This window comes from Castanea sativa, chromosome 1, assembly GCF_040712315.1.
Source record: "Castanea sativa cultivar Marrone di Chiusa Pesio chromosome 1, ASM4071231v1".
Classification (NCBI taxonomy): domain Eukaryota; kingdom Viridiplantae; phylum Streptophyta; class Magnoliopsida; order Fagales; family Fagaceae; genus Castanea; species Castanea sativa.
Genome location: NC_134013.1, coordinates 88,401,039 through 88,417,566, shown reverse-complemented (window position 1 = coordinate 88,417,566; position 16,528 = coordinate 88,401,039). Strand labels below are relative to the sequence as shown.

General features: G+C 31.3%; 1 protein-coding gene across 1 annotated transcript; it reads left to right on the top strand.

Moving 5' to 3' along the window:
- The first annotated feature begins 7,494 nt into the window (after window positions 1-7,494).
- Window positions 7,495-8,805, top strand: LOC142611438 (aspartic proteinase CDR1-like). The gene has a single exon (XM_075783556.1). It carries the CDS (start codon window positions 7,495-7,497, stop codon window positions 8,803-8,805), a length of 1,311 nt encoding a protein of 436 aa, XP_075639671.1.
- The last annotated feature ends 7,723 nt before the right edge of the window (window positions 8,806-16,528 follow it).

Sequence of the window (16,528 nt, the reverse complement as noted above, 5' to 3'; positions counted from 1 at the left end):
TCTAGTTTATCTAAAAAACAATGTTTCAATGTTTTTCTTTTCCTGGCACTTGGAATTCGGAAATTGTATGACCATGAAATATTAGTGAAACCAAAGATAGATCCAGTAAGTGCAAACTCAACATAATTTAAAAAAAAAACAACTAATTGACATTAATTAATATTTTTTTTCACAAAAAAAAAAGTATCTTGAATAAATTACTTGTCACAACTGTTTTCATCAATATTCTGAAAGGTTATTTCAGCGCTATCAAATACATCTCTATTAAGATATGTGATTAAACCATGGAAGTGGTACAAAATTTGTGGTTAATCATTTGGAATGATATATATGGAAAAGCTTATTGATCAGTACTATTTTGCTCCTAAATAATGTGATTTTTATTTTGGGCTGTAACTCAGAATATTTTAAACAAACAAAGAGAACCACAAAACAAAACATCACAATGATGACAATGTGAAAAAATGACTTGGGCTACCAAAATTCATGACCCCACTTTAAATTTAAGCCAAAAGGAGGGCATGCACTTTTAATTTTGACGATGTCTCTAATGCACCATTTTGATTCCTACTCTGTATCCAAACAATACATGATGGGGGACTTGAATTTGAAGAATAACGATTGTTGAAAGGAGGAATCGTGTGTAGGGAGGCAAGGGATGAATAGACTTCCTAAAATTCGTAAATTATCTTGAGCTCAAGCTTGAATGAGAGTGACCTGCAAGGGAAGGTCTCATGCATATGATTGCATTTTATTTCATAGGTTTATATAGACTTTTCCATTTTGGGGACTTGTTGCTGTCCAAGCTTTCTTGAATCTTATTGACATTTTTTTTTCCTTTCACCATCCTATTTCTATAGCCTAACTTAGAGCCCAACTTAATAATCCTAGGTAAGACTTTTCTCTAATCCAGTTTTTAGCACATAAAAACACATTGAAAATCCTTTCTCACACCAAAAATCCACGAGGGCCAATTGTGTAATCGTAGGCGTATGTTTAGGATGAGTGTAATTTGATGACTCATATCTACTGGTTACTCTCAAATATATTTCTCATGCGTTCTAGGGGAGAGAGAGATTTTGAAGCTAGCTCTTGATGTGCAACACATACCATCTATATAAAATTTTCCATAGTCAGGGTAATCCCATACTGACTCAAGTTTTTCAAAGCAATCTTCTGCAGCACTTTCTGCGCCTTCTGATACATTGGTTTGTCATGATTCATCTCATGCTCCTCAAAGCAGTGGCTAAAATTCCAGATAACACAGAGTAGATGGGGTCGTTCACAACCTTCAACCCGATGTCTAGGGCAAACATGAAATGGTTCAAGTATGTTATCAAGTTTGGAGGAATAAGGAAGTGAGATTGGAACTGAAGAAGGATGAAAAGATGCAGAGGTAAACGTCATTAACTAGAACTTCCACAAGAAAAAGAATAGCCCAATACATCATCATCAACATAAGTTTTCTAATATATTCCATAGCCATTGATTTTCTCTTTAGAATTTTTTACTTTCTTTTTGAAGTTGGATTCAACAATATAGTTAGGGCTTGAATGTTGATCTCTTATATACAATTAAATGATAATATGCATTTGAAATAAAGGAAATTTAGTCTATAAATTGGTTTATATTTAAAATATTTGAAATAAAGGAAATTTAGTCTATAAATTGGTTTATATTTAAAAAATCGTTGTTCATAGGATTGTTCTTGAATCTAGATGTTTGGAAATATGATCATTTTTTAGTCAAATGGCTTTTTATTTAAATAATGTTTTTAATTTGGTTTTCTTAAAAAAAAAAAAAGAGTAATGTCATTTGAGAAACAAACACACACACACACACAAGGGAGAGGGAAAATGATTTTAACACAAAGACATACTATAAGCTCCACTCAAAAGCTATTGCAGCTTTTAAGAGAGGGTATGACAAGTTATACTATATATACACAAAATACTCTCTTAATTAAGCAATGAGGAACAAAACCATTAACTAGCTAACATTGAGCAGGTGACACACAAGGATCCATGCTTTGCTTGTTTTGTCATTTCATGATATTTGATATTACAGATGCAGCTTCATCTTGTGGTCGTGCATTGTAGTGTTTATAGTTGTGGTTTTAATTTTATTATTTATGTTTATGTAAAAAAAACAAACATATGTCTAGTTCAACTCCAAATTAATTTTTCTCAATTGTACTTCATATAACTTTCTCAACCCCAAATTAATTTTTTTTTCTTTTACCATCGCGCATCCTTAGTGCGATGGTCACTTATACTTGTGGGGTGTGGGGGGGTAAGACCCGGAGTTTAAGTTTTCAGGAAAGAATTTCACACATATATGCACTTATATTAGGTTAGAGTAAAAATTCTATCTTGTAAGAATTTTTTTTTCTTTTTTCTTTCATATGGGAAGGGGGAAGTTTAAGAATCAAAATTTAGTTTGGCCGGAAATACTACTTACCTTTTTAAACAAAATTTATTGTCTTTGTTCATGTTTATGTTACTATTCTTTTTTTAAATGTTATCTTCAAAAAAAATAACTCTATCCCCAATATACATTTAACTGTCTTAGAGTTTTTTTTTTTTTTTTTTTATAATATAAGGAAAGAATACTAGTTATAATATAATGCAGGTAAAGATTAATTTAACCAATTACTTTTAATATTGGTTTTAGTAGCTACAATTATAAGACAAAATGAAAGAAATTTTCAAAAAATTAGAGCAAGTGCATTAGATACCTAATCATGAACTATACTCTAGGTGCTGTTCTTGGGGGTATCATATTCTTTTTGACAATTTTGAAAACGAAAAATGGTTTTCTTAGCTGATAATAGCATAATAGTTGGTACTGTAATACATTGGAAATACTCACAAAATTAGGTGGTTTTTTAATCTTAGCATTTAAAGGAGTTAAGTTACAAATCAATCAGACTTGCGTACGAACGCATATACTTGCACTTTTGAATACATTCACTAATTTTCAGTGTTTTTTTTCTTTCTAATATTAAAACCATATTAATTCATGATTCATATTATTACAGCTCAAATGGAGACTTCGATTTATCATCACTGCAAAGCTAGCTATACTATAAAGTACAACTGTCATTTTCACTTATAAGGTGTGTGTTTAGCATTATACTTGTACATTATTACATTATTATTATTAAATAAACGTGTTCCTATAAAAAAATGTTAATCTCAAATTTTATTATTATTTTGTTCTATTCTTTGCTACTTTATAATTAATAATTATTAATATTTTTTTAATGATAATAGAATTGAATTAAGGTGTCAATCCATTCCATTGTATTGCTTATGGTTATTTTTTCTTTTTATTGTTATATTTGTGTTTAAATATACGTTTAAACATATAATTATCAAATCTAAATTATTTTTTCTTAATACAAAAGTATACCACAAACTCAAAAGTTACTGTAACTTTTAAGACAGGATAGAGTAAGTTATACAGCACACAATGCATTCTTTTAAGTAACGTGGGACAAAACCATTAACTAACTAACATTGAGTAGGTGACACATAATAATCCATGCTTTGCTTGTTAATTTCATCATTTCATGATATTTGGTATTACAACTTATACTTATGTTTTAATTTTTAATTTTATTATTGTGTTAATGTCTAGGCATAAACTTATATTAAAATCTAAATTGATTTTCTCAACTCTACTTCTTATAACTTTCTTTTCTTTACTATCAGAAGGGGGAAGTTTAAAATCTAAATTTAGTATGGAAATACTATTTACCTTAAACACAATTATTCTCTTTTTTATGTTTATGTTCTTGTTATTTTATTTAAATGTTATCTTTAGAAAAATAATTCCAACTGCAATATACCTTTAACATATATAGCATGTTTTTGATAATATAAGGAGAGAACACTAGTTATAATATAATGTAGATAGATTAATTTGGCCAATTACATTTAATGCAGCTATAATTATAAGACAAAAATGAAAGTATTTTTTACAAAATCAGAGAAATTTCATCAGAAGTCTCATCCTGAGCTATACTCTAGGTGCTATTCTTGGGGGAATTGTATTCAGTTCGACAAAATTGAAAAAGAAACTGCCATTGTTCTTAGCTAATGATAGCATAATTGTTAGGTTTGTGGTTCTCTATTTTGCAAAAACCTCCAAATGATTATGTTTGTTGGAAAATTTTCATTGGCTTGCATTGGAATTTACTTATCGATGACAAGATTTCCACCAATATTAATGATAACGTATTCTTGCTTAGTAGACGAATCGTTTTGCAATTCATACTTCAAAATGGGCAGAAACATGCCCGGAAGCCCAACTAGGAAACCCAACGCTGACATTTTTTTATATGATAATTCACTAAATTTCATAGTTTTTTTTTTTTTCCTAATATTCAAAACATTTTAATTCATATTATTACAGCTCAAATTGAGACTTCGATTTATCATCACTGCATTGCCAGATATACTAAAAAACACAACTGTCATACTTTTGATTGAAAGAGTTTTACCAATTTCAAGAGGTTTTACTTATATATTTGAAACTTTTTTCATTTATGAGGTGTGTGCTTGTTTTTGTTGTTAAATAAATGTGTTCTAATAATTAACCAATAATGTTTAATCTCAAATGTTTATTATGATTATTTTGTTCTATACTTTTTTACTCAATTCGATACTATATAAGTAATGAATATATATATATATATATATATATATATATTAAATGATAATCGAATTGAATCAAAGAGTCAGCCCATTCCATTGTAACGCTTATAGTTATATTTTTCATTTTAATGTTGTCTTTATGTTTAAACATATAATTATGAACTCTAAATGAATTTTTCTTAACTATAATTCTTATAATTTTTTTATCCATCATATGAGAAAGATGGAAATTTAAGGTTATGTTTGGTAATAGTTTTTGTTTTTTGTTTTCAAAAACTTGTTTTTGGGAATAGAAAGAGAAAACAATTTTCTTATATTTTTTAAATCAAAAACATGTTTGGTTAGTTGAAATAAAAAATAGTTTTATAAAAAATTTAAAAAATATTAAAAATATGTTGTTACTAGAATTTGAATTTTGACTCTAACTTATTAAATCAGACGGATTCATTAAATCAGGAGCATGTTTTCATTAGTTTTTGAAAACTAGAAACTAAACACATGTTTTCAATTGCCTTTACAAATTGAGTTTTGAGAACAGTTTTTGTTTTCTATCCATTTTGGGTTGCTAAACAAGTTTTTTAGTCTCAAAAATAAAAAAAAATTGTTTTTGGAAATAGATAATAAGGAGAAAAAATAGTTACTAAACATACCCTAAGAATCATATGTGCAAACTTAGGGTAGAGTCTTAATTTTTTGCAACGCCTTGTATGTATGTATGGTATAATACTTGATTATTTCTTTTAAAATCTTTCCCCTTTTGTTTTCAAAAAGAGCATTACATGATGTCCCTCATTTATATGGGTTAAATCCAAGCCCCAAGTGAAGGCCCAGGCTCAATCCTTACCCTTAGATAAATTATGGAGATCGAAGTAGACAACCATCCTTGTAATAGCTTAGCAGTCAAGGATAAAAGTTGAAACTCCCCTAGATCCACTTTATTCCACGACTTTTGTGAAGGGAGGAATAGTGGAATACGATGATTGAGGTCCCTAGGATAATTAGGTGGAAGCCATGACCTTGTCTCATATTGTGATGCCCAGTTAGATGGACTATTGGTGAGGTTAAAGCTGAGTGAACATATGAGCCTAATATTTTTCACAACTGCTAATATGATATGTTGTGATTTATTATATAATATAAGTGATGTCAATAATGTTGCTCTAACCATGATAGGCAATGTTAATTAATAGTTATGAAAAATACTATTTTTATAGTATTTATTATGTTACACCCCTTCCCTCTTAGCCAATCTACTTTTCCCTCCTCCCACGTGTCCAAACATATTTATCTTTTGAAAGCCAATTCTTGAGGGTAAAAATTACCAACATGAGCTAAGACTGACCACAATGTTGGTTAGTTAAAGATGTAGCCTTCCCAATTGAAACCTTCTTTACACTTCTAGCCTTCTTTACATTTCCCCTGTGCTTTGAATGCGAAATACTTGACTACAACTTAGGGTTCTAGTCTGCAACCTGGCTCAAAGGTTTTGCATCAAATTGTACAAAGATGAACCTGCTTGTCAAAAGTGGACACCATATATTAATTTATTGACCTCTATATATAACTTAACTCATTCAAACATGTGATCATTCATGTATATAGATGTATTCAGAATTAGTGATATGTAATTTTTTTTTTTTTGGGGGTAGGTTAGATGTACAATGCAAGCTATATCATAAGGTGCCAAAGCTAAATTCTTAAAATATCAATGGCGAACATGCTTGTTCATCAACACGGGAAATACCATATAATATAGGTTGAACTAGATTCGTAATCAAATCAGCTTATTTAATTTTTTAAAAAGCTATTAGTCAAAATTCCAACAATAAATTTGTTAGGCATGCTTGATATATATGTTAGTGGTTTTTTGGTATAAATGGACACACCTTGGTGCTATATTCTTAGCCGATTTGGCTAACATTTCATAATAAAATCTACAGCATTCTTTTATTTATTTATTTTAAAAAAAGTGAAACACTAAGAGATATTCCTAGACGATAACAAAACTAACAGAGCTAAGTACATGTCATATTAGGGGTCAAATCAGAACCCAATTAGTCTACCAGGCCAACTTTTGGACCGTATCATATTGGTCCCATCAATTTGTGCAAACATGTAATTTGTAAGTATAACCAATTCTTGTTGCTATTTTTTTTTTAATTTAATTTATTTAATTTTTAAGAGAGTTTTAACCTATAACGTCCGCTTCTGATAATAATTCTTTATCATCAAACCAAGACATCAATCGGTTTTTGATGTAAGTAAGGACTGAATTCCAAATTTCTTATTCAATCATAAAAAATAGAAAAATAAAAAAAATTCTTGTTGCTACTAATAAAATTTTATGGGACACTATAATCTTTTCAGCTCATATACCAGGATTCCTAGTACCCCAGTGTGGCACTGTGGGCATTAATCTGCAATGTATAACAGAAACTATCACTCATGGTATATTATATAGCTGCATTAAACACTGAATTTCATAATGGTGGCAACTTTCTAATTTCTTGGAAGGTCTAAAGCAAGATTACGTTCTTTATGGCTTCAATCTTATCAAAAATATATATACCACTTCCTCTTCCTTTGAATTTTCATATAACTAAGTAGATAATCCCACCTTGCATCTGCATCACCCAGTAAACCTTTAGACTTCCAGAAATGAATGCATATATATAGACAAATCAAATTTATCTTAAACGAAATGTGTAAATTGGTTGATATAATATAATCTTTTGACCTTCCACCATAAGATTCTAAGTTCTATAAATTCAGTAATACCCAATGTGTTTTTGTCACATCTCATTCACCCTTTCCTTATCATACAGTTAAAGTCATGGCTGCTGCTTTGAGAATAAACACTTTCATCTCTACTTTATCAGTCATACTTTTACTTAAGTTGACAGAAGCTACTAATAGTGGTTTCACTGTTGATCTCATAAAGTGTGATTCGACAGTGTCTCCATTGTACAATTCGTCTCACACCCATTTTGATCGCTTGTATAATGCTTTTGCTCGTTCCGTTTCACGGGCTAATCGTTTCAAGCCAAGCTTACAATCCAAGAGTTCAATCCAATCAAACGTAATAGCTAATGATGGAGAATACCTCATTAAAATTTCCCTTGGAACCCCGGCAATTGAGGTGCTTGGCATTGTAGATACAGGCAGTGATCTAATATGGACACAATGTGAGCCATGTGAAAAATGTTACAAGCAAGACCTTCCTCTCTTTGATCCTCAGCAATCTTCTACATATGGTAACGTACCCTGCAATTCAAGTCCTTGCAAGGCATTAGACACTGCCACTTGTGGCACTGATAAAAACACCTGCCAGTATAGTTACTCATATGGAGACCAGTCATTCACTAATGGTGATCTTGGTGTTGAAACCTTAACCATTGGTTTGACTACTGGCCATCAAGTCACATTACCGAATATTGTGTTTGGGTGCGGGCACAATAATGACGGTACATTTGGTGAGGCAGGGTCAGGCATAATTGGCCTAGGAGGTGGCCCTCTTTCTCTGGTCTCTCAACTACACAATTCAATTGGTGGAAAATTTTCTTATTGTTTAGTTCCCACAGAAAATTCAAATGTTACAAGCAAGATTAATTTTGGTGGCAATGGCTTGGATTCTGGCAATGGTGTGGTTTCAACACCCATGGTTGCAAAAGATCCTTCGACATTCTATTACCTTACTCTAGAGGGCATTAGTGTTGGGAACAAGAGGTTTGCCTATAAGGCTTCTTCTAAGGCTGTTGCTAGTAATGAGGGTAACATTATTATTGACTCAGGGACTACTTTAACCTTTCTTCCACCTGAGTTTCATGCTGATTTGGTAGCAGCCTTAGTGAAAGCTATTGATGCTGAACGTGTTCGTGACCCAAGGGGTGTTCTAAGTCTTTGTTTCAGGTCTATAGATGACATTGATGTCCCGATTATCACGGCTCATTTTACTGGTGCTGATGTGAAGTTGAAGGCAATCAATACGTTTGCTAGAATGGATGATGATTTGGTTTGCTTCACCATGATACCATCTGAGAGTTTGGCCATCTTTGGGAACTTGGCCCAGATAAACTTCTTGGTGGAGTATGACCTGAAGGCCAAGAAAGTGTCCTTCCTGCCTGCGGATTGCACCAAGCACTAGTAGGGATGAATTTGTTTAAATTTGCAATGGCTGCTTATGAACTATGTATGTGGAAATTATTTGAGCATGAGTTATATTAAAATCATTTGTGATGGGTGTTTATCTAAAAAACAATGTTTCAATTTTTGAACTCTTGGAATTTGGAAATTATATGACCAAAAAATATATTAGTAAAATCATTACCCAATGACAGATCCAGCTAGTGTAAACTCTTAAGTAAATTAATTATAAAAAAACATTAATTGATATTGTTGTTCACAAAAAAGTATCTTGGATTAGTAACTTGTCACAGTTATTTTCAACAATATTCAGGAAGTTTATTGTCAGTGCTATCGATTTATGGAAGTGATACATGATTAATCGTAGATCAGTTGGCATGGTATATATGACCAAGTTTTTATGGGCACTAGTTTACTCCTGAATTATGTGATTTTTTTTTGGCTGTAACTCAACAGACTTAGTACAAACTACAAACACTGAGAACCACAAAACAAAACATCACAATGCGATCCCTCACGAAGCAGGACCTCGATTACAATGAAGATTTTTTGTTTTTTTGGGGTCAAAATATATGTTATAGGCCAAAGTATTGGACTGCAAGATTCTGTAATAACTAGGCTAATTCAGAATAAAAGGTGTGCACCAGGTAAATGGAGTGGACATTTTTGACATGTTTACCATGAAAATATGATGAAAGAAGAAAAGAAGAAGATAATGATGATAATGTGGCAAAAGGACATGGGCTACCAAAATTCATAACCCATTTAAAATTTACGCTTAATGGAGGAATTTATAAATTATTCTGAAGCTTGCCTTCATTGGATGGCTGGCCAGTTGAATACATTGTCAACCAAGGAAAGAATGCTGGGGATTTAATGGAGATACTAAATGTGAACTATGCAGAAATAAAATTGAAAACAGAGAGCACCTCTTCTTTGATTGCTCTTTTTCCAAGAGATTATAGAGAACTCTCATGTGTTGGTGTTTGGTGAAGCACCCTAGATTTTGTTGGGATGAGATCGCGGCTTGGGGTGAAAGACAAGCCAAAGGTAAGAGCCTTAAATCCAATGTATTCCGCTTAGCCTTATGGCCTTCTGTATATCACATTTGGGAGCAGAGAAATGGTGTGCTTCATCAAGGGAGAATTTATGTTGAAGAAAATATCCTTCACTTGATCAAATGGGAAGTTAGAAGGAGAATTGAAGGGAATGGTAATTTTACTAATTCTGTCCAAAACAGAGTTTAGTGTTGTATATGGGGAATTTCTTTAGATGTTCTTAAATCCTCTTCTTCTTAATTCCTTCCTTTCCCTTAGTGTGGCTAAGTGATTGTTTTCCTTGGATGAGTTAGTTTTGGTGTTCACTGGTGTTCCAGTTTTTCTATTAGGTGTTATTACTTGAACTTTGTACTCTTTTCATTTGATGCAACACAATCTTCACATTCATAAAATATATATATATATATATATATATATTAATAGAAATTAAGTACTATAAGGTTTAGGTACATGACACCCAAGTATTAGCCAAAAGTTGGTACAAAAACACAAGGAGGATGACTAGAATACAGTACACTGATTTCCTTCGTGGTAGATGTATTGGAGATGAACCTCTTTAAAATGTTGGAGTAGAGACCTGCCATCAGAAATTAGAGCACCATAAAAGTGAGAAGAGTCAGCTAGGATGTTATTTGATGAGTGGATGCCAACTGCTGACCTAGCATCTACTTCAATGGTAATCCTGTGGAAATTTAGACTATGTACTAAGCTAAGTCCATCTCTGTCCTTAAAAGTTTCAATTGCCACAAGTGAGTCTCCTATTCTCCAAAGCTCTTATGCCCTTGCAATGAAAGTAATTTTTTTTTATAATAATTAGGCCTAAACTATAAACGAGGTCTAATTGTGTAGTCTTAGGAGTTCTAGAGAGATTTCAAAAACTATTTACCAGATATAAATTGAAGCTAGCTCTTGAAGTGCAACTCGTACCAGCTATATAAGCATTTTCCATATATAGGCAACGTAATTATCCCATCCGAACTCAAATTTTTCAAAGCAATCTTGTCTACCACTTTTAGCCTTCTGATAAAATGGTTTCTTCACATCATTATGGTGCTTTTCAAAGCAGCAGCTAAATTCCAGATAACACATAGTTCATGGGTCCGGGGATTCTGGGTCCGGGGATTCCTGAAGAATGATGGAAGGATGCAGCAGAGGTAATGTCATTAGCTGGAACTTCTTCGAGAAAAAAGAAAAAGAAAAAAGCCCAATACATCATCACCACCATAAGTCTTCTCGTAAATTCCATAGCCAATGATTTTCACTCACTCTAGATTTTATTTTTGTGGAGGTTAGATTCAACACAAAAGTCAGGACTTGAATGTTGATGTCTATAAATATACGACTAAATGACTATATGCATTTAAAATTAAGGAAATTTAGTCTATAAATTTGTTTATACTTGAAATATTGTTGTTCATAGAATTGTTCTACAATTTAGACTTTTGGAAACATGATCATTTTTAAGTTCCATGGCTCTCAATTTAAGTAATGTCTTTTGGCCAACCTTATAAGGTTTTATAATTATTTTTCTATTAACACGTGTTTTTTCACAAAAGTGAAGTATATTATAAGTGTAATTTTTTTCTCTTAATGAAAACGTGGCATGTATGATCCAATAGTCACTATTAATAAGCGTGTCCTTATGGAGAATAAAACATAAAGGAAAAAAACGTATTGTTGGAAATTATGAAGAGACATTTAATGTGAATCCATTAAAATAAACAAACTCAATCATGTTAAAATATTGTGTAAATTGCAAAATACACTCTCGATAATTGAGATTGATTAGATTTTACAACCTGAAATTTGATTTTACACTCAGGATTTAGCAAAATCACACTCTCGGTTAGTTTTGGTTATTAGGTGACAACTCATCGTGCTGATTGCTGACTTTTACTCTCTTTTTTTTTTCTTTTAATTTTTAATTTTTAATTTTAAATCAGCTCTTAAACTACCCTGTTAGAAACCGTCTGACTCTCACATATAAAGAAAGAAAGAGAGAAAGAAAACTCGCAATACAGATTACAAGCAAAGCCCTCGACTTTGATGATGACCAACTCGTTTTCAATGCCAAGCCATCATCTGCTCCATTGGCTTCGCCCTCATTGCCATATAGCGTCAACAAATTTGCCATAATGGCCATAATATTGTAATGGTTTTTTGGGAATACTCGGGCTTCTCCCCATAGCCATATTCTGCATGTTCTTCTGCTACTTATATTCTGGAGTTTTAATTCTCAACTACGTCTTCTTCTATTTAGACTATAATTCTTCATTTGAGGGCCAAGATTGACGTGGTGGATTGCCTAGAAATTCTTCTTAGCCGTCAGATCATCTTGCCTTCACTGTGGCCGCTGGGTTCGTGGGGGTTCAGATGTTGAAACGGTACCCTATAAAATTAGTTAGCATGATGATCATAAAGTGTCACTTAACCGCCAAAACTAACGGAGGATGTAGTTTTGTTAATAAAACCAAACTTTAAGATGTAAAATTAGATTTCTTAAATTTTAGAGTGTAAAATCCAAGTAACACTAAAATTTTGAGGTGTACTTGGCAATTTACCCTAAAATATTTGATTTTGGATGGAAGTAAATGAAATAAATATATGCTTAATCAAGGCAAAATGCTATGCAGTACATATTTCTAAAAAAATGTTTCGTTTTTTTTTTTTTTTTTGAGAAAATTTCAACCTATGGTGTAAAAAAAATGTTTCATTTAAATGGTGAGTTATTTGAAAAGGATAATTTTGATAAAGATATAGATTATATGCTAAGTGACTTTTTTTTTTTGCATCAAAAAAATTAAGTCCTTATTTGGTTATTGTTATGAGCTTTTGAAACAATTATTGTATAACTAGTACAAATGATTTTTGAACCAAATGTTAACATATCTAGATATAATAGCTTTAATTTCAAAGTTGAATTGTTCTACATATTTGTTAACATGTACTTTTAAGGATTCACTTTAAAGAATATCAAATAGTTTATTATCAATTGGGATGCACATTTTAAAAAACAGAATATGATATATATGTTTAAATTTTATTTGTACACTAAGATAGTTTTGTGTAATTTTTGTGATATTGTATTTTTGAATGCAAACGGTATAAACTCAAGAGTTGCATCTCATTATTACCCCATCCTAAAAGATAACAAAAAAAAAAAACCTACCAAAAGAAAGGTCTCCACCGGCGACGGCTAGGCTTGGGTTTGGTTTCCATTGGCGGCGGCTAGGGATTTGGTTTCCATTGGCGGCTAGGCTTGTGGCTGTCAATCTCTCTCTTCCCCTTCTCTCTCTCCGTCGTGCCTTAAGTCAAACAAATATCAGATTTGTTTTTAATTAGGTCAATGCTTTTTCAATTTCATCTAACATGGAAATTATTTTTAAAATTTTCTTTAATTAAAAACATTCCACGTCATTAAAAAATGCCAAGTCATTGTTCTGTTAGTCACGTAAGTAACACCGTTAACAGCAGTTAGTAAAAGAACCAATACAACTCAGTTTTAAAACTTAAGGGGCTAATTGTGCTCACTTCAAACTTGAGGGACCAATTGCGCACACAGGGTAAACTTCAAAAACTAATAGTGCAGTTTCGCCAAAATTGGAGGTGAATAAAATTCAGATTGCTAGCTTTGATACTTGTCTAATTAGCACATTCCTAAAGTCTTTGGGGGTAGTTGTAAGGCTGGAGGTTACTGTTCAGGTATCACCTCCACATTAATGTAGCACCTCCAGATTAGCGCATTCAATGCGATAACAACAACTTTCTCCTCTAATATTTCCCAACTCTCTTTTGTCTTATCCCCTCCTGATGTTTATCCTTGCCAGAATGGTCGTCTGTTGCTTTGTCCTTAACGAAAGGTTGGACGTATGACCTCTACTCTACCTAGCCAAGGAGGTACTTCTCCTCGGATAACATCTACAATTCCTCATGACCAAACATCTTCCATAGGCCATTGCTTTGGAGGCCTCCGTCATTATTACCTGTCCTCGAACAAACTAAGGTCCTCGAACACGGCCCACGATCCAATACCCATGTCTGGGCCCTTTATCCCTACAATATTTATTGAGGGCTGAGTTCAAGTTACAATTGATGTAACCTTAAACAATATTACACTATTTAAATTTTTTTAATTGAATGTATGAATTTTAACAAATCCTTTATTGGATTAAATTGTCTTTGTGCATTCTCCATGCTTGCAAAATTTCAAGATGATTAAATATCAATAGTCATGTTATCAATCAATTATTTAAATTCAAGTTTTTGTAGTTTAAAATAATGAATAAAATATGAGTTTATGGATCAAATGGTAAATAACAATGAATTAACATGAATATTGGTATGAATGTTAAGAATATATAGAACATATAATCCAACGGTGGAATTTAAAAAAAAATATGAATTTAATATGAGTAATGTAACATTGCTTCAAGTTATACCATATATAACTTGAATCCAACCCATATATATAACATTCTTTTTGGTGTTAAGCACGAGCCAATAACTAGTTGGATAGCAAAACGGGCAGATGCATCCTTTGATGACACTTATTTGTTTTCAAAGCATACTACAATGACATTTGAAATTTTCTATATTTAATTGATATAATATGACCAGACAAAGACATTTGTCAAAAAACTTGAAGGCAAATGCAACAGGCCAGTCTCCTTTCAATTTAGTTTGCAATGCAATTTCTACCTTGACTTTTATATATATATATATATATATTAAGGAATCATTGACTTTTGTATATTTAGTTTAAATGTTAAAGCCACTTAGTGATCTTATCATAACATGTTTTTTGTTTTGTTTCTAGATGGATTATTATACATTTAAATAACATTGACATCATTAACCCTGTCCCTGTGAAAGAAAGTTCATCTAAAGAGTATATATAAAGTTTTCCAATTAATGGTTATGACTTTGGTTTTCGGGTTTTGTTTATTATCAGAAAGTAGTATATATAATTGGTGGTGGTGTATTAGAAGAGATACAATAAATGTTAGATTTTTGTTTATTGTTGGTTGGCTTAGAACATTTTCTTTCTTTCATACTAGGCGGCAAGGTAATTGTGTAGCCCATGCTTTAGCTGAGAGGACAATTGTTTCTTTTTCTCTATTAGTGTGGAAGGATCATGTTCCGTCTGACGTACTGACGTACATCAACTTGTTATTTTAGATTCTTCAACTACTTAATGAAAGTGTTCGGTGTTGATTCTCAAAAAAAAATAAGTATTAGTATATCTCACAATTCTTTATTTCTTCTTATTATATTTATTTATTTATTTTAAATTTTTTATAAGATTGTTTTATTTAAAAATAAGCATCATTAACCATTTTTTTTTTTTTTTTTATAATAAGGACGTAACTCTATTTCGATTGTCATTTTTCTTTCAAATCAAAAGTTCCCTTATTAGATTGATAAAAAATCTATGATTAATTGGGAAGGATTTTATTAAAATAAAAAATGATTTGAATATCTCTGATGTAAAAAGAAACAACCATTTTGCTTTGCTTCATTATATTTTTTTTAATAGGCACTATAATTTGTTTTAGTTATTACAAAAAGGACAAAATTTAGCTACAAAATTGGTTATAATTTTAGGGTACAAACTCACTCAATATCTTTTTATTAAAGGTGAATTTTGACAAATCAACCATTGAATTACATCTTCTTCTTATATCCTCCATGTTTGTAAAATTTCAAGAAAATTAAAAATTAATAGCTATGTCATCAATAAATTTTTAATTTGCAAGTTTTTGTAATTTAAAATTATGCATAAAATATAATTTTATAGATTATATAGTAAATAATATCCGATTGACACAAAATTTGACATATGTATTAAGAGCGTAAAGAACATGCAATTCAAATGCTAGATTTTCAATATTTGTAGTAATATTTATTTTATTAAGTGAGTTTGTAGCCTAAGGCTACAACTAATTTGGTAGCTAAACTTTATCCTTACAAAAATTTTATTAAAATAGAAAAAAATTGTGCAACGCACAGGCAATAGCTAGATTGAAATTATTCTCATACGTTCCTAGGTGGCAAGCTAGGGCACTACACACTAGTATGAGCACTAGTACACAATGTATAATAGCAAGTCAGAAACTATCACTCAAGATTTATTATATGGCAACATTAAACACTAAATTTTGAGAAAGGTTTATTTCCATACTAATTCAGTAAAAAGTCCTTTAAACTCCTCTTATATCTTTTTATTGGATGTGAATTTTAAAAATCTAACTTTTAGATTACATGTTTTTATTATATTTTTCATACTTGCAAAATTTCAAAAAGATCGAAAATCAATAGTTATGTCATCAATGACTTGTTTAAATTATGCATAAAAAATATGTTTATTGATGGAATAGTAAAAAATAAGTTTTTGTATGTAAGACTTCCTCTTTCTTTGACTTTTCATATACCTTAACAGATAATACCCACCTTGCATATGCATCACCCGGTAAACCTTTAGACTTCCAGAACTGAATGCATTTAAATAGACCAATCAAATTTATCTTAGAAGAAATGTATAAATTGTTTGATATAATGTAATCTTTTGACCTTCGACCTTAAGATTCTAAGTTCTATAAATTCAGTAATACCCAATGTGTTTTTGTCACATCTCATTCACCCTTTCCTTATCATACTGTTGAAGTC